This window comes from Arvicola amphibius, chromosome 1 (assembly GCF_903992535.2).
Source record: "Arvicola amphibius chromosome 1, mArvAmp1.2, whole genome shotgun sequence".
Taxonomy (NCBI): domain Eukaryota; kingdom Metazoa; phylum Chordata; class Mammalia; order Rodentia; family Cricetidae; genus Arvicola; species Arvicola amphibius.
This window is the reverse complement of record NC_052047.1, coordinates 142,572,470-142,599,244: the sequence shown is the minus strand read 5'-3', so window position 1 is coordinate 142,599,244 and position 26,775 is coordinate 142,572,470. Positions and strand designations below refer to the sequence as shown.

Genomic DNA, 26,775 nt, shown 5'->3' with positions numbered 1-26,775 from the left:
ACAGCTCAGGGAGAAGCTGTGCAGTGGAGGACCTGAGCCACTCAACTTTGGTCTTCTCAAGACACTGTGGTGATGCTTGTCCCTCAGGTTTCCTTATGAAGTTTAGATTCTTAGCTGTAGCTCTGAACAAAGCCCTGTGATGTTTGCCGGATGACACTGGATTAAAGGGCTTTGTTTCATGACTATCACCATTGTCACCCACAGAAATCTTCCAGTCTAGAAAAATGGAATCTCCATTTAGGTAAACTTTAATCAGTAAAGAAAGCTTGGGTGTTTTGTTTACATTGTCTCTAAGAATTTTGTTGTTTTTGAGGTTAAAGTAGAATTGTGCAATGTTTGCACCACAGAATATTTTTCTAAAACAGAAACAGGCACACCCCTGTTCCATGAGGCTGTTACTGGGAGAGCATGTTGAGAAACAGCCCAGGTCAGGAGAACATCCTGCGCATCTCCACTTAATGTGAGAAAGAGGGCAAGAGTCTCCCCAGGGCCAGCTTGACATCCTTGTTCCTTAGTGTATAGATGAGGGGGTTCAGGGTTGGGCTGAGGACTGAGTACAGCACTGAGGTCACTTTGCTTCTTTCTGGGCTGTAGCTGGAAGCAGGACTGATGTAGGCACAGAACACAGACGAGTAGTACACACAGACCACAATGAGGTGGGAGGAGCAGGTAGAAAAGGCCTTCCTCTTGCCCTCAGCAGAACGCATGCGCAGGATGCTGGCGATGATACAGCCATAGGAGAGTAAGGTGAGGAAGAAGTTGATGCCTCCATAAAAGGCATCTGCTATAAGAGTCATGATGCTATTCACATATGTGGAGCTGCAGGAGAGGAGGAGGAGTGGGGGGATCTCACAGAAGAAGTGGGTGATGACCTTGGGGCCACAGAATGACAACCGTGCCATCAGACCAGTATGGACAGATGCATTCAGAGCACAGATGGACCACACACTCATGGCCAGGACCCCACACAGGTATGGGCTCATCCTAGAGTTGTAGTGCAGGGGATGGCAGATGGCCACATACCGGTCATAGGCCATGACCGTGAGCAGCAACAGTTCAGAAGACAAGGACCACAGAAGGAAGAAGAGCTGAGTCATGCACCCCTTGAAGGAGATGGTGTTTTCCTCAGACACTAGGCCAAGCAAAGCCTTGGGCAGCACAGAGGAGGTGCAGACAATATCCATGGTGGCCAGGTTGCACAGGAAAAAGTACATGGGACTGTGGAGTCCAGTGCTGGAAGTGACCAAAGCAATGATGACAATGTTGCCTATGAGAGCCAATGTGTAGAGTGACAGGAAGCAGATTATCAGGATAAGTTTTAGACCAGGGTTCTCTGAGAACCCTTCCAGCATAAAATCTGTCACCATTGTCTGGTTGGGACTCAACAGCATAGTGGAGAGTATCTGCTTCACCACTGTGTCTGTTGACATTTTACCACTTCAAAGTCTGGCTGCTCTCAGAAAGGGAAGGAGTGAATGCATTTTATTCATGGCAGCCTCTTGTCCCTCGTTGTCTGTAGTACACTGTTGGGAAATGACATTTATTTCATTTACTTTTTTTGTTTCCCATCTAGAAACTTTCACCTTGTAGATCTGGATCAAGAGGGACATCTCTTCTTCCCTCATCTTGAGCATGAGAGTTGAGTGAAGCACCCTCACTCAGGACACCTGCCTGTGCTCTTCCTCTCTGTCACCTGCAAGCACCACGCTCTGCTCACAGTGCTGGAGACACGGCTGTGCCCTCCCCTCCACAGCAGGTATTCTCTACACAATGACAAATCTGATGAACATCCTGAGATGACTCTTGTACTGTCTTCACACCTGGCTTGTTGACTTCCAAGACACTTTGTCTTTTCTGATATTTGGAGTGGTTGATCTATTATACATCTCAACCCGATAATTGTCATTCCCCATTTCCAAGAATCCACGTGTATTCTGAATTTTACTTATTATGGTCTGTGACTTTTGATTTGGTTGAAACTGTCCTGACTCTAACCTACTTCAAATCTATATTCCCCAGAGAGCATTTCTCAATGCCCGGGACTATAAACCCATAGTGCTTTTGTGGCATTTTTTTTGTCTCAATGAATCACAGTAACTTCAAAGTCAATATACACACAGCCGAAATCCTTGTCACTGTCTACAAATGCTTCTGTGTGGTTTAAATAGCCTTACATAGAAGTTCATCCTCAGTTACCCCATGTTTTATTACGTAACCTATCTCTTTGACTCATGGTTTTACCCTTAGGTGCTATACCTATGATAGATCCTCAGTAGCTTCCTGTTCTATGAGCCAAGTATGTGTTCTACATCATCTTTCCCCTCTCACCCAATGGTCCGCAAAGTCTGCAACTGTAGCTTCCCCAACATTATACCTCATGTTCCCAATGTCTTCGACTCTTTCATAATTTCTGAATTCTTTTTCTTTCCAACATTTCTAATTTCCTCCTTCAGCACCCAAGAACTATAGAACATACACCTGAAGATAATTGGCCCTTGGCCCTCATCCAGATTCACGGTGTCTCTCCAGAGTCCTTCAGCAAATCACATTCCATAGGTTGGCATAGGCAATACATCTGACATCATCCATTAGGTTTCCATAGGTTCCTTCATGAGTTCATGTATGAACACACTCTACTCTTATTTATAAACATGTTTGTGGCAATTATTTGCAGCACTACTTCAATCTTTGAAAATCACATTTTATCTCATATCTCTTTTCCATAGCAAGGCTCACAACCTATTTCTCATTAAGTTAATGGTAAATATTGAATTTTAAATATATTTGCCTCCATTTCTAATTAGAGTTATGCAAATATAGTATTTACCCTCTGCAATCATGTTGATAGTGTTATGTCTAACCATGTCTCTACCACCACTCTGTTCTATTGCACTAGATGATGTCAATACTTAGTTTGGTTGCAAGTGGTTCTTCAGAAACAGGATTGCAAAAGAGAATTCCTCTAATATTCTTGGCAGTTTCTGGATCTGGCTAGCTAATATGACTACACTTGAAACTGTGAAATACTCCCCTGATATTACTAATAATTTATGTGTGATATTAGCTTCCATTCCTAGGGTGTACATTCCTCAGATTACAGGAAATGTGATCAAGATTGATATTGGTTGATCTAAAGGGAAAGATCTAATAATAATTGAAACCTATGAATAAAATGTGCTATATGGTAAAATTCTAACACCAGTAGCACATCTATAAAAATCACATTGCATGGAAAATAGCTAACCAATTTCTAAACAACACACCTAAGAAGAAATGACAGAGAAATGTAATAAATAGGGCAATTTGAAGACCTGGACACATGTTCATGCCCTTACAGACACCTATTTTATTGCAAACAAGTAAAAATACACACTAAAGAAAAGACCATGCTGGTCAAACTGGAGTTACACATAGAAGAATGAAACTAGTTCCTTACCTCTCAACTTGTACAAAATTCAGCTTCAAGTGGATCAAGGACCTCAGCATAAGACCCAATACCCTGAAAATGATAGAGTATAAACAGGGAAGATGCTTCAACTCATTGTCACAGGAAAGGACTTTCTGAATAAGACCATAGCTGCACAGGCACTAAACTCAATAACTGACAAATGGGCCCACATGTAGCAATGAAGCTTCTGTGTGGGTAAGAACATCATTATTTGAGTGAAGAGGCAGCCTAAAGAATAGCAAAAACCTTTGCCAACTCTACCACTGAGAAGAATAATATCTAGAATATACAAAAAACTACAAACTATAAACAGTGAGAAAACAAACAATCGAACTAAAAATGGGAATGGAATTAAAGAAAGAATTTTCAAAGATGAAACACAAATAACTGGAAAATATTAAAATTGTTCAGTATCATTTGCCATCAGAGAAATCAGGTTAAAACTACTTTGATATTAAATCTTAACCCAGTCAGTCATGCTGGCCAAGATAGAAAAAAATAAGCAAATGACTTGTAGATGCTGCCAAGGATGTGGGGAAAGGGAACAATTTTTCACTTTCAGTGGGTGTGCAAACTGGTACAACTACCATAGAAACCAGTATGGTGCTTCTTCAAATTCCATATCCCTCTTCATCATTGAAGGAAGTCAAGGCAGGAACCTGGAGACAGGAGTTGATGCAGAGGCCATGGAGGGGTGCTGCTTAATGCTTGCTCCCCATGGCTTGCTCAGTCTTCTTCTCTATAGAATTCAGGACCAACTGTCAAGGCATGACCCTACCCTCCATGGGCTGGACCCTCTCACATCAATCACTAACTTAAAAAATGCTCTGCAGTCTCATCAAATATCCAATCTTACGGAGGCATTTTTCAGTTGGGGTTGCCTTCTCTCAGCTGACTCTAGTTTGTGTCAAGTTGACATAAAATTGGCCAGCACAATTGAGCCCTTGTCAACTTGACATTCAATACTTTTTAAGACACAATCTTTTCCTTCTTTTTTTGTGGGTTCACTGCCAAGATCTCAGATTAATAAATACCATAAATATAATATACCACAAACTTAAAATTTCCACAGTTTTTTTTATCAATCTAAACACATTAAAAGTTTAGTCTCTGTAAAAATCCAAAGTTTTTTTAAAATCCAAATAAATCCTTTACAAATTCAAAGTTTTAACATGGCTCTCCGAATCAACTAAGCAAGGCACATATGAGCTCACAGGGACTGAAACAGCAAGCACAGGGCCTATATGGATCTATACCAGGTCCTCTAGGTGAATATTATATCTATTAACTTAGCATTTTTATGCAGTTATTCCCTATGGCCCTTCAGGCCTCCAAAACCATCACCACCTGGTGACCTTAGACCACTAAGTTCGGCTGCCAATAGGAAGAAGGTACCTTCTGTGTGCTGACCCTGAGGAAGCAACACTTCCAAGAGTGCTTCTTCAGCCCCAGGTGACCAGCATCCATTGTCCCAGGAAAGGAAAGGTTTTATTTCAGTGGTTCCAGTCTTCTGTTAATTCCAGCCATTTCTTCAGCTCCAGCTAAGCAGACACTACAGCTCCTTCACACAAAAGGCCCAGTAGCATTTTTGCTTCCTGCTGACACTTCACAAGCCATCATCTACACTGCTCTTGACATTCTTGTCGTCTAAGCTCCTACGGTATTGTCAGTCTCAGCGCCCTCTCAGGGTCCAGAAAAACCTACTGCCAGCAGAAGGCTAGGAGCTGAGGGCGAGAAATGAATCTCTCACTCAATACTTTTTTGTGCCAGTTTCTTTATTGTCCTCCCATGCTGCAAAGTTTCTGGATAATACACACACGCACACACACACACACACACACACACACACACACACACACACACACACACACACACACAGAGAGAGAGAGGGGGGGGAGAGGGAGAGAAAGAGAGAGGCGTAATTCTCTGGTAATTGCAAAGTTACAAAGCTTGAATTTCTCAGGGTTATAAGAGCTGTCCCGAGTGCACTGTCAGCCTCTTTATGGCCCTGGGGAGGCACGGCTAGAAGGTCATGCAAACCTCTTCCTTAAACATACCTTGAAAAGTGTAAAGAAAGATTGCTTTCACTTTTTTCTTTTTTTAATTAAAAGATTTCTTTTTACATTTTGTTTACCAACCCTAGTTCCTCTTTCTCCCCTTCTCCACTTGCCCCATCTACTCCTCAGAGGGGGTATGGCCTCCCTTGGAGAGTCAACAAAGTCCTGCATACCAAGTTGAGGCAGGACCAAGGCTCTTCCCTCCCCCCACCAAGGCTGAGCAAGGTATCTCACCATAGGGAACGGGCTCCAAAAAGCTAGTTCATGCACCTGGAGTAAGTTCTGGTCCCATTGCCAGGGACCCTCAACAGATCAAGCCACCCACATTCAGAGGGCCTAGTTTGGTTCCATGTAATTACCCCAGCTGTCAGTCCAGAGTCCTTGAGCTCCCACTAGTGTGGATCAGCTGTCTCTGTGGTTTTCCCCATCATGATCTTGACCCCTTTTGTTCATATGATCCCTCTTTCCTCTCTTCAACTGAACTCAGGGAGCTCAGCCCAGTACTTGGCTGTAGATCACTAGTTTTGCTTTCATCAGTTACTGGATGTGGGTTCTATGATGACAATTAAGGTAGTCATCAATCTGGTTATAGGGAAAGGCCAGTTCAGGTATCCACTCTACTATTACTAGAAGTCTTAGCTGTGCTCATCCTTATGAAATTGCCAAGGGGCAATTTCCCTAGTACCAGGTTTCTCTTTAACTGCATAATGGCTCCCTCTATCAAGATATCTCTTTCATTGCTCTCCCTCTCCATCCCTCTCCCAACTTGGCCATCTCCATCCCTCATGTTTCCATTCCCCCATCCCCTCCTTTCTTTTTCCTCCCAACTTACCCAGAGATACTAGTTCCCCTTCCTGGGTCCCTCCATGCCTGTCTCTTTTAGGATCCTCCTTTTTTTACCTAGCTTCTCTGGGGTTCTGGATTTGCTTTACATATGATACCATGTTTGTCTTTCTGGGTCTGGGTTACCTCACTTGGGTTGGTTTTCTCTAGTTCCATCCATTTGCTTAAAAATTTCAAGATGTTATTGTTTTTTATTGCTGAATAATACTCCATTGTGTAAATGTACCACATTTTCTTTGTCCATTTTTTGGTTGAGGGGCATCTAGGTTGTTTACAGATTATGGTAATAGCCAGAAGCTGGATTACTTTCACTTTTAAAGTTTTGTTTCACCAAAGACTTGGCATCTGGCTTGAGAATGTTTTATGTGTGTTAGAGCAAATGGAATATATATATATTCCATATATATATTCCATATATATATATTCCATATATATATATATTCAGAGTAATGGGAACACATACTTTAAGGTAGAGACAGGAGACACCAATAAGAAAGCAGAGAAAGTGTGACCTCTGTGGAGTAGGATTATTAATGCCGAGGTCACATGGAGACATGTCTTTTGAACAGTGTAACACAATGTTGTTGCCACTAGAGTAATCCAATGGCAACACCTACACTCGTGCATTCACTTTCCAGCTGAGAGATGGAACGTGAGTGTGTGCACAGCACCAGACAGGCCTGAGCTGAACACAAGAAAATATCAATGATTCCATAGCTGAAATTTTCAATCAAATCTGATCAACCACATTGAAAAATAATATGCTCCATTCAATTCCATTTTGAACACTCAGGATCAAACCAGGCATCCCCTGCAGGGTATCATAGAGAAGCCTCGGTATCTGTACTATCGTAGAAGATAAACAGGAGAAGAGGTTGTTGGGAACTCACTTTGGTGGTTGTTGTCTGCTATTTTGCCTGGACTGGCGACCTGGGTTATGCCATATACTGGTGTATACAACAGCCAAATGCAGAAATTTTTCTGTGGGATATTTTGCATTCGTGACCTAAAAAACCATAGGTCAATAATGAGTCTTTTCATAATGCTGTGTTTAATAAACAATATTTTAATGCATGGCATTCCTATTGGCATAGCAGAGAATCCTATCTTTTTTAGATATGGTATTGCCATACAGAGGGAAAATAATTAATTTGCTTCCCAACTATTAACCCATGCACACTGTGAAGCAGAGAGATGAGCAGCATCCAATTGAGCACTCTTTCTATAATTTCATCATTCTCTTTTTAGTATCAAACTTTTATTGCTAGTGTGCCCACTTGTGCCTAAGGGGACATGGAAGAATCTAGGATCCAGGTGAGGAGTTTGGGAGGCAAATTCCCTCCAGCCACACATGCCGGCATGTAACTTAGCTCTCAGCAAGACTGAATTGAAAACCTTCAGAATCTGAGCGTCAACTAGGAGTAATGCTGTTGAGAATCCTCATGTTCAGAAAATGGAGTACCCGCTGATCCCATGGTCTATCCAGAAAAACTGGTACAGGAAGCTCCTACTCTTGCGTCCCTGTTATCACAGTCTTCCCTTTATTAGTTTGGCCATTTTCCTGATACTTAAGGTCAGACATAAGAAATTGCTTCTGTAGGTGACGTCCAGTCATGCCCGCCAAGTTCTGCAACAGACAGGGCAAGGCTAATACCTACAGGCTTGGATGATGTTTTTAACTCCACGGAAGGTGAAGGTCACTCCTGCCATAGAACAGTGTACTCTGGACAACAGGGCAAGAGAACACCTCCTGTGGCCCTTTCTTACAATTCTTTGTACGGCATGGCCAAACAAGACAATATTTATGTCTTCTCTAGTCATCAAAACAGATTTTAGGTTAATCTAAATCTGTTGGTTTCATTTCTAAATTAGTGTGAGTACTGGGTGAGGAATGAGTAGATCTGGTTTTGAACGTAAGATAACAGACATGAATAAACTCTTTGATTATAATTAGAAGCTAGATATTCTACAGTGGAGCATAAAACCAAATCTTTCTATCATCTTCTGTCCTTTGAACCCAGCACTCTTCATTAAACTCAGGACTCATTGAAAACATGGCTATATTGTACTTTTGTCTCTCGGTGCTGATTTCCCCAAAACTGGGACAAATGTCTCTTTCATAGTGAGATACCTTTTTGCTTGAGAGTTCAATTATTAGCTTGAAGAATCACATAGTGGACTACAATCCTTCACTCACCTTTCCCTGTCCCAGTGTACTGAGGTGATGGGTGGGTTTCACAAAGGGAACATGGCTGAGCACAAACCCTCCTTTCCTGCAAGCACCAAGTCTTCAGTGTCCCTCTGAAGCTCACATCTTTCTTTGTGTAAAGGTCATTGACCTTCAGAAATACCCGTGATTTTCTGAGACCAGGGCAGGTGTTTGTCCTGGTGCCTCTTGGGATAGAAACTCAAGGAGAAAGCCCTTAGGATCAATTAAAAAAACTCTTGACTTCATGACTCAAATTCCCTGAAGACTGGTGTGGAAGAGGGTGGTCAGGAGAGTCTTCTAGTGTGGGTAGGAACAGTCCACTCCCCATACCCTTTCTTCAACACTCTGGATCTCCCAGTATGTCTTGGTATTCTCATGTTCTATGTGGAAGGTCTCACTATGGTAGAAAAGGATTCTTCTGTATTCTGCTGAGAGTACTTTATCTCAATTTGACACACGTGCAATGGGGCTATTCTAAGTATGTTTTACTTTTATGCTTCCCTTTCCTCTTCCTACATCCAAGTCTTCAATGTATTGTTATGAATTCATGTTCCTTCAGCACTTACATTCTGTTTGCTACATTTTTAATCCCCAAGAATATCTATATAGGTAGCATTATACAGACAGAACAAGTTTTATTTAGTAATATAGATGAGTATACATATACATATATTTATATGCATTTAATACAATGAGTAAATAAAAAGGGGTCATGAATTTGGAGAAGAGTAGGGGATGGATATATGGAATGGTTTTGAGGGAGAAAGGTTGGGAAGAAATATTTTAATCAAATTATAATCTCAAAAAAATTCAAAGAAAAAATTGACTCAAAGTTTCATATGTCATAAAATCCCTTATAAAGGAAAACATAAATAAAACCAAATCAATTATAATTGTTAATTGAAAATTTTGTTTCACACAAAGTATTCTGGTTTGGTTTCCCCTTCCCATACTCCTCTCAAATCCTTCCTATTCACTCAACTCCATGTTCTTTCTTCCTCCCTGTCTTTAGAAAACAAAAACAAACAAAGCAACAAATCAGTAAAAAAGAACAAACACAAGAAACAAACACACATGACCAATATCCATAAAAACACAAAATTAAGAACCATAATATACAAGCAAAAGGCCAGTAAGACAAAAATTATCCAAGCAAAGAAATATGAGAAAGTATACAGAAATACCATTGATATCACTTTATCTTAGCCATGCACTGCTGGTCATTGGGCCTGCCTATCAGTGGGGTTTATACACATAAACATACTCTACTGTTGAGAATGGGTTTTCCCTGAGTGTTCCAGGTCTTTCACTATTTGCACATTGTGCAGTTGAGGGTTTCTGTATTTGTTCCTATGTAGTGCAGGAGGAAGCTTCTCTGATGATGGCTGAGTGAGACACAGATCTATGAGGATAGAAGAATGTTATCAGGAGTCATTTAATTGGTACTTTTCTTTTTATAGAAGTGTAGTATTTGATATTCTCCTTGGTCTATGACCTATTTAGTTTCAGGTTCTTAGCTATCTGAGCAGTGTCAGGCATGGGTTTCATTTCATGGAGTTGTAATTAAATCCATTTGGATAATGGTTGGTTGCCCTTGAGACTGTTGTGCCACTGTTAAGACAGTTTATCATGCAAGCAGATCATAGTGCCAGTGTGTGTCTTGTTCAGAAAAATTTTTTCCTGTGCCAATGAGTTCAAGACAACCCCCCACTTTCTTTTCAATCAGAATCAATGTATCTGGCCGGATGTTGAGGTCCTTGACTTGCATGGAGTTTTATTTAGCGCAGGGTGATAAGGATGGATTTACCACCACCCTTCTAGGTGTAGCCTTCCAGTTTCGTCAACATAATTTGCTAAAGATGATGGTTTATTTCTACTGTGTATTTCTGGCTTCTTTATAAACTATCAGGTATCCATAGGTGTGAGGATTTATGTCTGTATCTTCAACTTGATTCTATTAATCAATGTGTCTATTTTTAAATATCTATACAATTTTGTTCTAATTACTAAAGATCTGTAGTACATCTTCAGATCAGGAATGGTGATATATTCAGCAATCCTTTTGCTTTTCAGGATTGTTTTAGTTATTGTTATTTATCTATTCATCTGTTTCTATATAAAACTAAAAATTGTTTTTTTACCATTTGGTGAACAATTGTGTTGTAATTTTGATGAGGGCTTCATTGAGTCTATAGATTGTTTTTGATAGGGTGTCCATTTCATTATATCAGTCTTACTTACCCAAGAGCGTGGCACATATTTTCATCTTGTGATATTTTCTTCAGTTTCTTTCTTCAATGTCTTAAAGTTTTTAATCATATGAGTCCTTTACTTGCTTGGTCATATTTACCCCAAGATATTTAAAAAATGTTATTGTAAAAGGTATTATTTTCCTGATTCCTTTTCCAGTATATTTGTCATTTTTATATAGGAATGCAACTAATTTTTATGTATTCAATTAGTATCATTCTACTTTACTGAAAGTGTTTATTAACTATAGAGGTTTGCTGACGGACTTTTTAAAATTGTTTTTATTGAGCTATATATTTTTCTTCACTTCCCCCTACTCCTCCCCTCTCTCCTTCTACCCTTTCCTATAACCACCACACTCCCAATTTACTCAGGAGATCTTGTCTTTTTCTTCTTCTTATTTAGATCCATGTATGTCTCTCTTAGGGACCTCTTTGTTGCCTAGGTTCTCTGGGGTTGTGAGTTGTAGGCTGCTTTTCTTTATGTCTAAAAGCCACTTATGAGTGAGTACATATTATATTCATCTTTCTAGGTCTGGGTTACCTCACTCAATATTTTTTTTCTAGATTTATCAATTTGCCTGCAAATTTCATGATGTCATTGTTTTTTTTTTAACCACTATGTAGTACTCCATTGTGTAAATGTAACACATTTTTTTTTTATCCATTCTTCTTTTCAAGTTCTTCAGTTGAGGGAAATGTAGGTTGTTTCTTGGTTCTAGTTATTGCAAATAATGCTGCTATGAACATAGTTGAGCACATGTTTTGTGGTTTGATAGAGCATCCTTTGGGACTATACCCAACAACAATATTGCTGTTTCTTGAGGTTGATAGTTTCCAAATTTCTGAGAATTCACCATACTGATTTCCAAAGTTACTGTACAAGTTTGCACTTCTACCAGCAATAGAGGCATGTTCCCCTTTCTCCACATCATCTCCAGCATAAGCTGTCATCAGTGTTTTTGATCTTAGCCATTCTGATAGGTGTAAGATGGAATCTCAGAATTATTTTGATTTTTATTTCTCTGATGACTAAGGCTGTTGAGCATTTCCTTAGGTGTCTTTTAGCCATTTGAAATTGTCTGTTGAGAGTTAGGTATTTACCCCATTTTTTATTGGATTATTTGTTCTTTTGATATCAAGTTTCTTGAGTTCTTTGTATATTTTGAAAATCAGTCTTCTATTCAATGTGGGGTTGGTGAAGATCTTTTCCCATTCTGTAGGCTGCTGTTTTGTTTTGTTGACCATGTCCTTTGCTTTACAGAAGCTTCTCAATTTCAGGAGGTCCCATTTATTGTTTCTTTCAGTGTCTGTGCTACTGGGGTTATATTGAGGATATAACCTGTGTTAAATGTGTTCAAATGTACTTTCTATTTTCTCTTCTATGAGATTCAGTGTGGTTGATTTTATATTGAGGTCTTTGTTCCATTTGGACTTGAGTTTTGTGCATGATGATAGATATGGATCTATTTGCATTCTCCTATATGTTGGTATCCAGTTATGCTAGCACCATTTGTTGAATATGCTTTCTTTCTTCCATTTTATATTTTAGCTTCTTTGTCAAGAATCATGTATTTGTAGGTGTGTGGATTGATGTGTGGTACTGTGGGACAATGGTCTGTACCCTGTCATTTGTATTTTAAATAAATGCTGATTGGCCAGTAGCCAGGCAGGAAGTGTAGGCAGGGTGACCAGAACAGGAGAACTGTGAAGAGTAAAGGGTCAGTCTGCAGTAGTGATCCAGCCGCAGAGGAAGCAATATGAGAACGCCTCATGTATAAATGTACCAAGCCACATGGCTAACATAGACAAGAATAATGGGCTAGTTTAAGATGTAAGAATTAAGTAATAAGTAGCCTGACCTACCAGGCCAACCAGTTTACAGTTAATGTAGACCTCTGTGTGTTTATTTGGGATGAAACAGCTGTGGTAGCTGATGGGACAGAAAACTTGGTCAACAATTCAGGTCTTCAGTTCAATTCCATTGGTCCTCCTGTCTGTTTTTTTAATGTTAATACCAGTCTATTTTTATTATTGTAGCTCTATAGTAAAGTTTGAAGTCAGGAATCGTGAAGCCTCTAGAAGCTCCTTTGTTATACAGGATTTTTTGACTATCCTTGGTTTTTTGTTTTTTCTATATGAAGTTATGCATTGTTCTGTCGAGGACTGTGAAGAATTTCGATGGGCATTGCATTGAATCTGTAGATTGCTGTTGGTAAAATTGTCATTTTACAGTGCTAATTCTACCTACCCAAGACCATGGGTGATCTTTCCATTTTTTAATATCTTCTTCAATTTCTTTCTTCAAAGGTTTAAAGTTCTTGTCATACAGGTCTTTAGCTTTTTTTGTTTTGGTTAGAGTTACCCCAAGATATTTTAGCTTATTTGTGGCTATTGTGAAGGGTGATGTTTCTCTAATTTCTTTCTCAGCCCACTTATCTTCTATATAAAGGAGGGAGGGATACTAATTTTTTTGAGTTCATCTTGTATCCTGCTATATTACTGTAGGTATTTATGAGTTGTAGGGGCTCCCTGGTAGAATTTTTTGGATCATTTATGTAGACTATCATATCATTAGTGAATAGTGAGAGTTTGGTTTCTTCTTTTCTGATTTGTATCCTCTTAATTTTCTTTTGTTGTCTTATTTCTCTAGATAGAACTTAAAGTACTATATTGAATAGATATGGAGAGAGTGGTAAATCTTGTCTTGTTCCTGATTTCAGTGGGATCACTTTGAGTTTCTTTTCATTTACTTTGATGTTGGCAGTTGGCTTGCTGTATATGGCCTTTATTATGCTTAGGTATGTTCCTTGTATTCCTGCTCTCTCCAAGACTTTTATTGTGAAGAGTTTTTCAACATCTAATGAGATTATCATGTGTTTTTTTCTTTTACTTTGTTTACACAGTTGATTACATTGATAGATTTCTATATGTTGAATCATCCCTACATCTCTGGGATGAAGCCTATTTGGTCATAGCGGACAATTCTGATGTGTTCTTGAATTTAGTTTGCCAGTATTTTATTGAGTATTTTTGCATCAATGTTCATGAGTGAGACTGATTTGTAATTCTTTTTCTTAGTTGTGTCTTTGTGTAGTTTGGGTATCAGGATAATTGTAGCCTCATAAAAAGAGTTTTGTAATGTTTCTATTTCTCTTGTGTGGAATAATTTGAAGAGTATTGGTATTAGTTCTTCTTTGAAAATCTTGTAGAATTCTGTGTTGAAACCATCTGGTCCTGGGCTTTTTTTGGTTGAGAGATTTTTGATGACTGTTTCTATTTTCTTAGCATTTATAGGACTATTTAATTTATTTTTCAGTCTTGATTTAATTTTGTAAGTGATATTTATCCAGAAAGTTGTCAATTTCATTTAAATTTTCCTATCTTGTGGAGTACAGGTGTTTGAAGTATGACCTGATGAATTCTCTGTATTTTCTCAGAATCTGATGTTATGTTCCCTTTTCATTTCTGATTTTACTAATTTGAATGTTCTCTCTATGTCTTTTGGTTAGTTTGGATAAAGGTTTGTCTATTTCGTTGATTTTCTCCAAGTACCAGCTCTTTGTCTCATTGATTTTTTTGTATTGTTTTCTTTGTATTTCTATTTTATTGATTTTAGCTCTCAATTTGATTAATTCTTGTTATCAACTCCTCCTGGGTGAGTCTGTTTCTTTTTTTTCTAGTCTGTTAACTGGCTAGTCTGGGGGGTTTTCCAGCTTTTTTATATAGGCATTTAGCACTATGAACTTTTCCCTTAGCACTGCTTTCATTGTGTCCCATAAGTTTGGGTGTGTTGTGCTGTCATTTTCATTGAATTTTAGGAAGTCTTTAATTTCCTTCTTTATTTCTTCCTTGACCCATTGGTGGTTCAGTTGATCATTGCTCAATTTCCATGAGTTTGTGTGATTTCTGAAATTAGTTTTGGTAATCTGATAAGATACATGGGGTTATTATAGTTTTTTTCCTATCTGTTGAGGTTTGTGCTGTTATCAAGTATGTGGTCAATTTTTGAAAAGGTTCCACGAGGTGCTAAGAAGAAGGTATATTCTTTTATGGTTGGCTGGAATGTTGTATAGACATCTGTTAAGTCCACTTGAGTCATAACATCTGTTAGTTCCCTTAATTCTTTGTTAGACCTGATAGACCTGTTCATTGGTGGGAATGGATTGTTGAGATCTCCCACTATTAGTGTGTGTGGCTTAATATGTGATTTAAGCTTTAATAATGTTTCTTTTACATGTGAGGGAGCCCTTGTATTTTTGGCACAGACATCCAGAATTACAATTTCCTCTTAATAGATTTTTCCTGAGACAAAATTAAAATGTCCCTTATCTCTTTTGATTGATTTTAGTTTGAAGTTTATTTTGTTGGGCATTAGGATAGCTACACCTGCTTGTTTCTTATGTCCATTTGATTGGAAATTTTTTCCCCAACACTTTGCTCTGAGGTGATTGATACCTATCTTTGAGGTTGAAGTGTGCTTCTTGTATATAGCAGAAGGATAGATTATGTTTTTGTATCTAATCTGTTAGTCTGTGTCTTTTGATTGGTGGGTTGAGTCCATTTATATTAAGTGATATTAATTACCAGTGATTGCTAGTTTCTGTCATTTTAGTTTTTGTTGTTGGTTATGTTATTGTGTGTGTTTTCCCCTTCTTTTGGGAATCGCTGCTGAGAGATTATCTATTATTTGTGTTTTTGTGTGTGTAACTGACTTCCTTGGGTTGGGGTTTCCCTTCTAGTACTTTCTGTAGGGCTGGGTTAGTAGCATTGATTAAATCTTCCTGCATGTAGGTTGTTCCAACACCCACCCTCATCAATCAGACCCTGTAAGCTACAAGTCCCACTCCACCCCAAAACTCACCCATCACCCTCTGACCTCATAGGAACTCTGTAGCACAGGCTGCAACTGCCCAGAGCAGACCAACAGGTGAGTGAGTATACCCAGCTGGGTTCCCCACTCTCTAAGCCCTTGTTGCCATGGCAAAACCCCGGGGGCCTCTCCCCCACCTGCCAAAGCCTCACTAGCCAGTCAACAGGCAAGCTCCCTGCAGATAAACTTGTCCAACACCCCAACATTGATTGGACTCTGTAAGCTACCAGTCCCACTCCGCCTCCAAATCCACCCCCCACAGCCACCCCTCACAACTTCAGAGGAACTTTGAAGTACAGGCTGAAACTGCACAGAGCAGACCAAGAGAGAGAACCAAGCAAGTGGGCCAAGAGAGACCTCAGTGGCTCCATGAGATACAGACAGCAACTGCACAGAGCAGACCAAAAGCAGCTCAGATGCCTAGATGCCCATGTAAGAACATAGTCAACAACAGTCAAGGCAATATGTCACCACCAGAATCCAGCTATCCTACTATAGCAGAATCTGACTAATCCGAAATAGCTGAAGCATACAAAAAGACCTTAAAACACTGGGCACATAATAATCAAAACACTAAACATACAGAACAAAGAAAGAGCATTGAAAGCTGCAAGGTAAAAGGACCAAATAAAATATGAAAAGTAGATTCACCTTCTCAATGGAGACCCTAAAAGTCAGAAAGTCCTGGAAAGATGTGTAGCAGACTCTAAGAGACCACAGATGTCAGCCCAGCTTACTATACCCAAAACTTGCAATTACCATAGATGGAGAAAGCAAGATACTCCATGATAAAGTCAAATTTGAACAATATCTACCTACAAATACAACCTTACAGAAGGTGCTAGTAGGAAAAATTCCAATTTATGGAGATTAACTACACTAATGACAATGCAAGGAATAAATAATCTCACACCAGAGAATCCAAAAAAAGGGAAACACACACACACACACACACACACACACACATACACACACAACCACTACCATCACCACCACCAAAATAATAGGAATCAACAATCATTAGTCACTGATATATCTCAATTCTCCCAACAGAAAACACAGACTAACAGAATGGATTCAAAAACAGGATCTGTCCTTCTGCTGCATACAAGAAACACACCTCAACATCAAAGGTAATATTTTAGAGAAAAGTGTTGGAAAATGATTTTCCAAGCAGATGGACCAATGAAACAAGATGGTGCAGCCATACTAATGTCTAACAAAATAAAGACTACAAAACAAAATTAATCAAAAGAGATGGGGAAGGACATTACATACTCATCAAAGGAAAAATCCACCCAAATAACACTTCACTTCTCAACATCTATGCTCCAAACACCAGGACGTCCACTTTTGTAAAAGAAACACTACTCTAGTTTAAATCCCATATTGACCCTCACACACTGATAGTGGGAGACTTCACTATCCCATTCTCTCCAACAGACAGGCCATCCAGATGAAAACTATGGAGAGAAATATGCTAGAGCTAACCGATACCATAAACCAAATGGACCTAACAGATATTTAAAGAACATTCCATCCAAACACAGAAGAACACACCTTTTCAGCACCTCATGAAACTTTCTCCAAAACTGACCATATACTCAGAGATAAAGCATGTCTCAATAGTTACAAGAAAATTGAAATTACTCTCTGTGCCCTGTCAGATCACTATGGGTTAAAGTTAGATACCAACAACAACAGAAACAACAGAAAGCTTACAAACTCATGGAAAATGAGAAACTCTCTGTACAATTAAAAATTGTTCAAGGCAAGAATAAAGAAATTGAAGATCTTGTAGAATTCAATGAGAATGAATACAATCACCAGTTGTGGGGCTAGCCTCCAGGCAGCACAGGGCTAGAAAGGAATCCATGGCATTGGTATAGACTAAAACTTTTATCTGAAGGGGTTGGGGAAAAATACACACACACTCTCTTGGTGGTTTTCTTCTTTTATTCTCCATCCTTCTGTTGCATTCTCTGTTCCTTTTCTCATTCTTGCTGTTTTCTTTCTAACTCTATCTTTACTCTTGATGTTTCCCTTCTATTTCTCCCATTCTTGATGCTTTCCTTCTAGCCCATTTTAACTCCTAACTCTCTTCCTTCTCTTACAGTTTATACAACGCAGCAAAATCTTTCAGCAATACAGGAGTCACAAAGGGGTTACATTCCACTAAATAAGAAGGTGAACCCAAAGAAAAACATATAGTTATCCTCCTGGATATTGGAAGTAGACAAGATTGCCAGACAAGAGTTAGGAGCATGGGGGTGGGGGTGGGATGGGAGTAAGGGGATATGGGGAGAGAGAAGGGAGAAGGGGAGGATTGGGGAGAGCTTGGGGGAATGGGATAGTTGGGATGGAGAAAGGGTGGATGTGGGAGCAGGGAAGTAGATATCTTAATTAAGGGAGCCATTTTAGGGTTGGCAAGAGACTTGACTCTAGAGGAGTTCCCAGGTGTCCAAGGAGATGTCCTCAGCTTGTTCCTTGGGCAGCAGAGGAGGGGGTGCCTGAACTGGCCTTATCCTATAGCCACACTGATGAATATCTTGCATATCACCGTAGAACCTTCATCTAGTGATGGATGGAGATAAAGACAGAGACCCACATTAGAACACTGGACTGAGCTCCCAAGGTCCAAATGAGGAGCAGAAGGAGGGAGAACATGAGTAAGGAAGTCAGAACCGCGAGGGGTGCGTCCACCCACAGAGACGGTGGGACTGATCTAATGGGAGCTCACCAAGGCCAGCTGGACTGGGACTGAACGAGCATATGATCAAACCAGAGTCTCTGTGGCTAACAAGGAGGGCTGGCTGAGAAGCCAAGGACAATGGCACTGAGTTTTGATTCTACTGCATGGACTGGCTTTGTGGGAGCCTAGTCTGTTTGGGTGCTCACCTTCCTAGACTTGGATGGAGGGGGGAGGACCTTGGACTTCCCACAGGGCAGGGAACCCTGACTGCTCTTAGGACTAGAGAGGAAGTGGGAGGGGGAGTGAAGGGAAGGGGAAGGGAAATGGGAGGAGGGGAAGAGGGGGAAATTTTTAATAAAAAAAGAGAGAGAAAAGATTAAAAACAGAGTCATCCTGATAACCCACATGCAATGTATCTAAGGAACTTGTTACAGAGATCATGAGCAGGCAAGGAGCATTTTTCTTGGTCAACTCTTTTGTTGACAGTTTGCAAGTTGTGTTTGTAAAGAAAGAATCAATCACTTCATTATCAATCTTGAGAGGTAAGAGTATAAGGATTTCAAATGAGTCATAAAAATGAAGAGCCCAAGAAATTGAGAAAGTTGTGTACTTATATCCTATACTTTTGAGAGCATTAAGACTGACAGCCACTTCAACCTTTGCCCCGAATTCTCCCAGGCAAGGCAAAGTCAATTTTAACTAACCCACAACTATGTAAACATTTTGAACTAACACCCTGTAATCAGGAATCATCATTCTGGATTCCCTTTGGACCCAGAGGTTCCTGGAGAGTGCTAAGTCTTAAGACACAGAGATTCCCAGAATGTCATAAATTCTTTTATTTGGGCTCAAAGTCAACATTCCTGAGATATCATAGATCTCTTAGCTTCAGCTAGAGTTGGCACTCCCAAGACATTGTGGTACCATGATGCTTTAAATCTCAGATTGTACTTTCTGCCCTGTGTGTAACCTTTGAATATAAAAAGAAACTTGTAAAAGGCGAAAGATTTAAAGGATCCGAAGAAAAACCAGAGTATTGGTTGCATGGGGATGGGGGAGTAGGGAGGGCAGAAGGGGGAAGACAAGGGGTGAAGAGGGGAGGAAAACTTGAGGGAATGGGATAGTTGAGATGGAGGCAGTACAAGATGAGAGCAAGGAAAGAGATATTTTGATTGAGGGAGCCATGATGGGATTAACAAGAAACCTGGCACTAGAGAAATTCCCAAGAATTCAGAGAATGACACCCCATAAGACCCTAAGCAATAGAGGAGAGGGTGCCTGAACTGGCCTTGCCCTGTAGTCAGACTGATGAATATCTTAAATGTTGCTATAGAACTTTCAGCCAGCAACTGATGGAAACAGAGGCAGAGACTTGCATTGGAGTAATGGACTGAGTTCCCAAAGTCCAGATGAAGAGTGGGTCCTTCATGAGAATATGAGCAAAGAGGTTAAGACCATGATGGGGATACCCACTGAAACAGTTTACCTGAGCTAATGGGAGCTCACTTACTCCTATTGGACAGAGAAGGAAACAGCATAGGTTCAAACTAGTCGCTCTGAACATGGGTGACAGCTGTATGGCTGGGGACAGACTGCGGGGTCACTGGCAGTAGCACCAGGATTTATCCTTACTGCTTGTACTGGCTTTTTTGGAACCTATTCTCTTTGGAATGAATACTTTGCTCAGCCTATATATAGCAGGGAGAACTTTGGACCGTCCCCAAAGCAATGTGCCTTATCTTCTCTGAGGAGTGCATGGGAGGTGGCATTGGGGGTTAGGTGGAGAGCTTGGGAGAAGGGGAGGGAGTGGGAACTGGGATTGATATGTAAAATGAAAAAGAAGAGTTTGTTTTCTCTTAAAAAAACAAAAAATAAATAAAAAAGAAATTTGTAGTCCTGTCTTGGGACTACAGAGTCAAAGTATTCTCTGTAGCCCTGACTAGTTAGAATTTCTTTCTCCCCAGTGTTTTTTGAAAAAAAAATTGCTTCTGTTTCTAGACTTTGAGATTCTACTCCCTGTTATTTGCGCAATTCCAGGACCCAACACAAGTTATAAACAATCAGTCAGTCAGCTGAACTTTTAATCTTCAGGGTGCATACCCTTATCAGCAAATCGAGGTCAGGAATGAGTGCAAGGAATTTTAATCATCTGTCAGCTAGCAGCAATCAGGCTGTTTTGTATTTATGACCCTAGCCTAGTGAATCAGACAGTTCAGCTATGTGTCCTTGTAATTTTTAGATTGTTTTTATGAGGTTGTTTATCTTAAAAGCCATTAGAAAGACATCTAGTCTAACCTAAAGTTATTTTGAAGATTTGTTTCCGTTAATGGTTCACACCGAAACCCATGACCACATCTTTTCACCGTTAAGAAAATTAGAGCCAGTCTGGCTCCTGGACTCATGTTTTCCTTAATCATTAACCTGAGCTGTAATCTAAAGCAGCATCTTAAGTGGAACTCATAGGCCTTAGCTGTGGTTATGTTTTGTTTGTGATCTAACAAATACAGCTTGCCTGAAGATCAGAGTGCAAAGCTACACCACTAGTTAGTCATAGAGGCCAGGCAGTAGTGACATACACCTTTAATGCCAACACTCAGGAGACTGAGGCAAACAGAGCTCTGTTAGTCCAAAGCCACCCTGGGCTACAAGAAATGAATCCAGTCTAAAAGAAACAGAGTTGGGCAGTGGTGGCTCACACCTTTAATCTAGCACTAGGGAGGTAGAGACAGGAGTGATATGGTTGGGCAGAGAGAGGAATATAAGGCAGGAGGAGATAGGGGCTCAGATGCAGTCTGAGAATGCTCCCTGTGGTTTGGTAGAGATAGATGCAGTCTGAGATTTCATAGAGATAGCATTAGTCTAAGGATTTGTAGAAATAGGATTGCCCTTCAGTTCGAGGAAAAAGGACTCTCTGCTCTGCTTCTCTGATCCTGCAGCATTCATCCCCTAATATCTAATCCTAGGTTTTATTTATTAAGACAAATTAGTGTAGTGGCATTTAATTAGTATCTTAATAAATAAAGCTTTCCTGAATCTCAGAAAAATAAAACAGTTACACTGGCCAGCCTTACAGACCAGGCAGCAATAACACATACCTTTAATCCCAGTAACCACACTAGCTTGCCATAGAAACCAGGTGGTAGTGGTGCATGGCCTCAATCCCAGACCTAGATAGGATTATAAATTGGGAAAAGACAGCTCTCTCATTCTGAAGTTTCCTGAAGGCAGGATCACCATTTTTGGACTGAAGTCAAAGTAAGAGCGACTGGCTGACTGTTTTGCTTTTCTGGTCTTCAGGTTGAACTCCAATATCTGTCTCTTGAGTTTTTATTAATCCTGCTTCAATGGTGTAGGAGGTCTCTCTGTCTATGTGCTGCTTTCATTGGTTAATAAAGGAACTGTTTTGGGCCTATAGCAGAGCTGTAGGGGAACAGAGCTAGGTGGGGAAAACTAAACGGAATTCTGGGAGGAAGAAGGCAGAGTGACAGAGAGACACCATGGAGCCGCTGCCACTGAAACTTTGCTGGTAGGCCACGACCTCGTGGTGATACACAGATTAATGGAGATGGATTAAATTAAGATGTAAGAGTTAGCCAATAAGAAGTTAGAGCTAATGGGCCAATCAGTGATTTAATTAATATGGTTTCTGTGTGATTATTTTGGTTCTGGGAAGCTGGGACAAACAAGCAGCTTTCCTGTTACACACAAGGAACATACCTACATAATAAAGGCAAGTTACAGCAAGCTTATAACCAGCATCAAACTAAATAGAGAGAAACTCAAAGCAGTTCCACTAAAATCAGGAACAAGAAAAGGTTGTTCCCTCCATATCTATTCAATATAGCACTTTAGGTTTTAACTAGAGCGGTAAGACAACTGAAGGAGAGCAAAGGGATACAAATTGTAAAGGAAGAATTCAAAGTATCATTATTTACAGATGATATGATAATATACCAAAGCGGCCTAAAAATTCCACCAGAGAGCTCCTATAGCTGATAAACACTTTCAGTGAAATGGCTGGATACAAGATTAACTAAAAGAAAAATCAGTAGCCTTCCTATATATGAATAGCAGATAAAATGAGAAATAAATAATGAAAACAAGCCCTTTCACAATACCCTCAAATAATATAAACTATCTTGGGGTACCTCTAATCCAAGCAAGTGGAAGACTTGTATGATAAAAAGTCTTTGAAGAAGATATCAGAAGACAGAAAGATCTCCCACACTCATGAACCAGGAGAATTAACATAGCAAAATGACCATCTTAGCAAAAGCAATCTACAGATTTAATGCAATCACAATCAAAACTGTTTGAACAGAACACTGACTGTGCAGGCACTAATGAATAAATTAGATCTCATGAAACCAAAAAGCTTCTATAAGGTAAATGATACCATAAATAAGACAAAGCAGCAGCCTACAGAATGAAAAAAGATTATAATCAATTCTGTATCCTACAGAGAGCTAATATCCAAAATATATAAAGAGTTTAAGAAATTAAACATCAACAAACCAAATAATCCAATTAAAATGTGGTACAAATATTAACAGAGAATCCCAATAGAGGATTCTCAAATGGATGAGAAACATTTAAAGAAATGTTCAACATCCTTTGCCATCAGGGGAATGCAAATCAAAGCTACTTTGAGATTCCATCTTACACATATTAGAATGGTTAAGATCAATAGTACAAATAACAGCTCATACAGTCAAGGATGTGGAAGAAGGGGAACACTCCTTCCTCTGTTGCTGGTGTGATGCAAACTTGCACAGCCACTTTGGAATCATATGAAGAAATTGGGAAAATTGGGAACTAGTCTACCTCAAGACCCAGTTAAACCTCTCTAGGGCATACACTCCAAACATGCTTCATCCTACCACAAGGGCACATGCACAACCATGTTCATTGAGATTTTATTCATAATAGAAATTGGAAACAACCTAGATGTCCTTCAACCGAAGAATGGATAAAGAAAATGTGGTATATTTACATACATTTAACCCTTCTGTTAAAAAAAGGAAAAGACAGTATGAAATTTGAAATTTGAGGGCAATTGGATATAAGTAGAAAAAAATCATCTTCAGTGAGGTAACACAGACACAGAAAGATAAGTACAGTATGTATTCATCTATAAGTGGATATTAACTAGTAAGTAAATGATAATCAAGCTAATTCACAGACCCAGATAGGTTAAGGAAGAGGGCTCTAGCAGGGAAATAGAATAGATTTTGTGGGTGGACTTGGCATGGGTGGGGGAAAATGTAGGAGTGATCAGGTGTGGGGTGTGGGAAGGGATATAGGGAGAGAATGCAGGGAGAGAGAGCTGGAATTGGAGGTATTTAGGGGCTGGTGTGGAAACCTAGTGCAGTGGAAATTTCCCTGGAATCTATGAGGGTGACCTTAGTGAGAACTCCTATAAATGGAGGCTACAGAGTATAAACTGGCCGTCTTTTGTAGCTAGGCAAAGCTTTCAGTGGTGGGACTGGCTGGCACTTGGTTGAGTTGTTGACTGAGGGTGTTCAATGGAGATCCCTAAGGAACCCAGGCTGATGCTAGGGCAGAGGGTTCTCTAAGAAAACTGACAATGGGGCCAAGGACATTATCCACACAGTTCATTGAGCACAGAGAGGTCTAGCTGTTGCCTGCATGGAGCCATCACCCCTTCATTCTAGTCTCTTTGGTGTGAGAAGGCACACTGCAGACTATGGAAAGAGAAACTTGGACACCAACCCAGCCACAAAAACTTTGATCTACAACATTCCCTGCCTGAAAGGTGTGCTGGGCCAACGGTGGCACAGAACTTGTAGGAGTGACCAATAAAGGTCTGGTTTACCTTGAGGTCCATGCCATGGGAGATGATGGAAGCCTCTACACTGCCTGCATGGCCAGGGATTGGGGATTGAATAGCCCAGAGTCCTAGCATAGAACCAAACACAACTGAAATAATAAATAAATAAATAAATAAATAAATAAATAAATGGATATTCTGCTATACTCATAAATCAGTGCCTTCTCCAGTCATCAGAGAAAGTTTCTCCAGCAGCAGATGGGAGAAAGTGCAGATAACCATAGTAGACATCATGCAGAGACTACATTTGAGGTCTCCATTGAGTCCCTCCTCTCAGAGATTGGGATCCCTGGGGAAGAGGGGGAGAGGAGACTTTAGGTGTCAGAGGGGATGGAGGACATCAAGACAACATGCTCCACTGAATAATCTAATCAGTGATCGTATGTGCTCACAGAGACTGAAGGGGCAAGCATGGCGCCTATATGGGTGTACACCAGGTCCTCTGCACATGTGTTATGACCATTAGCTCTGTGTTTCTGTGGGACTCCTAACAGTGGGAGTGGGTATGTCTCTGACTTTTTTGCCTGCTCTTGGGACTCCTATGCTCCTACTGGGTTGCATTGTTCAGCCTTAAAATGAGGGTGTTTGCTTTGTCTTGTTGAATATTATTTTGTCCTCTTTGGTTGTTGTATCTTGAACACCTATTCTTTTCTGAAGGTAAATGAAAGGGTAGTGGATCTTGAGGAGAGGGGAGGTAGCAATGTGCCTTACCATCTCTGAGGAGTGGATGGGGGGTGAAGTGGGGGAATATTTGGAGGAAATGGGAGGAGGGAAAGGAGTGGGAACTGGGATTGGTATGTAAAATGAAAAAGATAGTTTGCTTTCTTTTTTTAAAAAAAGAAAGGAAAATTATATAAAGAAAAGAAATAGAAGTAACTTTAACAATAAAGAAATTTAATTTAAAAAATAATTTTATGGGTGGGGTCAGCACAACATGAGGAACTATAGTCAAGGGTCACAGCATTAGGAAGCTTGAGAACCATGGTACTAGACTCTGTAGTTTGACATGCCCTTCTTAGATAAACTTAGTCTCACAGTCTGGGGCAGAGCAGTGATAATCTCCTTTTTGCTGAGGGCAGTGAGCTACTCCATTAGCTGGACCTTTACAGAAAAAGCTTTCCTTTATTATATTTCTACTACATCCTAGAAATGGCCATGCCTCCTTTACACCACATCTTAGAGTTTATTAGTCCCAATCTTGTGGGTCAGCCAGGTCTGGCTAATCCTCGAAGAAGTCACATAGATTAAATCAAAGTAGTCCAGGGAATACTTTTTCTTTTCACTGGTTAAGCATGGATAAAAGGACTATGGCTCTTGGTACAACTCTTAATCTCAAACCTCCATATTTTCATTTGCCCAGGCATGAGACACACTTGTCAAGATTTCCAACACTAGTGTCAGTTTTTGTCTGAGGTATGGAAGGGCCACACATTTAGGGGACGCTGGTGATCTCAGAACACTTTCCACATTCACCCTTTGTTGGACTGGTCATGTCCACCTTTAGATGGGAATGGTGGATCCAAGCTATGGTCCATGCTACCGTGATGACCATGGGTGTTGGCAGGATCACAGTATGGTTCCTTTCAGGAAGGTTCCAGGGTTTTGCTGGAAAGACATTGGACCCACACCAAGTCCCTGGGTTGGAACTTGTGTGTAGATTCAGCCAAAGGTGGACCAGTTTGTGGGATATTAGATGAGTCTGGATGCATTGAATAGTCTACTGCAATTCCTGGAAAGAACTGGGGAAGAAATAATTAGATACTTTAATAGTCTGTGGTCTTCCCTTTGTAGGAATAAGTAGAGGTGGGCAAACAAATCAGAAACATTTTAGTAACTACATTAGCTGTTTCTGAACTGGTAAGAAAAGTGTCTATCCATTTTGAAAAAGTATCTACAAAATCTAGCAAATATTGGTCACCAAATCTTGTTGAGGTCACTTCAGTGAGGTCCAGTTCCCAGTGTTCTTTGGGACCCCCTTTGATAACCATCCATAGTTGTTGGTTTTCTTCCTCTTGGGTTCACTTGAGTACAGACAGCAGTGGATAATCTGTTCAACACTTTACTCTTGCATTGCAGAAAGCACTGTTTGTGATTATTTCAATTTAGTTAATCCCAGGTGTGTATGTTGATGGATTTGAGAGAGAAGAGATGGCCCCAGGACTTCTGTAGGATGGGTGACTGTCTAGAAAAACCCACCAGTCCTCTGTCTTTGTGTTCTGCTGTCTGGACAAATTGTCTTCCTTGCTGGTGTTTGTAGGATGCTCCAACATGTCTAGATCAGGCAGAAAGGAGACAATTGAGGGAAGGCCTAATGCTTATCAAGGCCCCAGTGGTTCTGTGTCTGCTCTTTTGGCTGTGGTACCGGGAAGTCTGCAACCTTGGCCTTCAATTGAGTTCCCTTTCTGGTGTTCTGGACAATGGATAATAGCAAGCTTTTTTGACAGCCAAATAGTTGTTACTAGGGCAGAGATCTCCTTTCCCATGGAGGTCAAGAGGCCCTGTTTCTCTTATAAAACACCAAGGACATGTACAATGGCTAAGGCATACTGGCTA

The 26,775-nt window shown here is 40.1% G+C and overlaps 1 protein-coding gene across 1 annotated transcript in view; it reads right to left on the bottom strand.

Moving 5' to 3' along the window:
* Positions 1-455: 455 nt before the first annotated feature.
* Positions 456-26,775, bottom strand: part of LOC119816136 (olfactory receptor 13A1-like) — a 40,621-nt gene continuing 14,301 nt past the window's right edge. Inside the window, exons 2-3 of the mRNA XM_038332468.1 lie at positions 3,437-3,499; positions 456-1,523 (exon numbers count right to left, since the gene is read on the bottom strand). Of these exons, the coding sequence (XP_038188396.1) occupies positions 456-1,430 (975 nt within the window). The 5' untranslated portion in view covers positions 1,431-1,523; positions 3,437-3,499. The remainder of the gene's footprint in view (positions 1,524-3,436; positions 3,500-26,775) is intronic.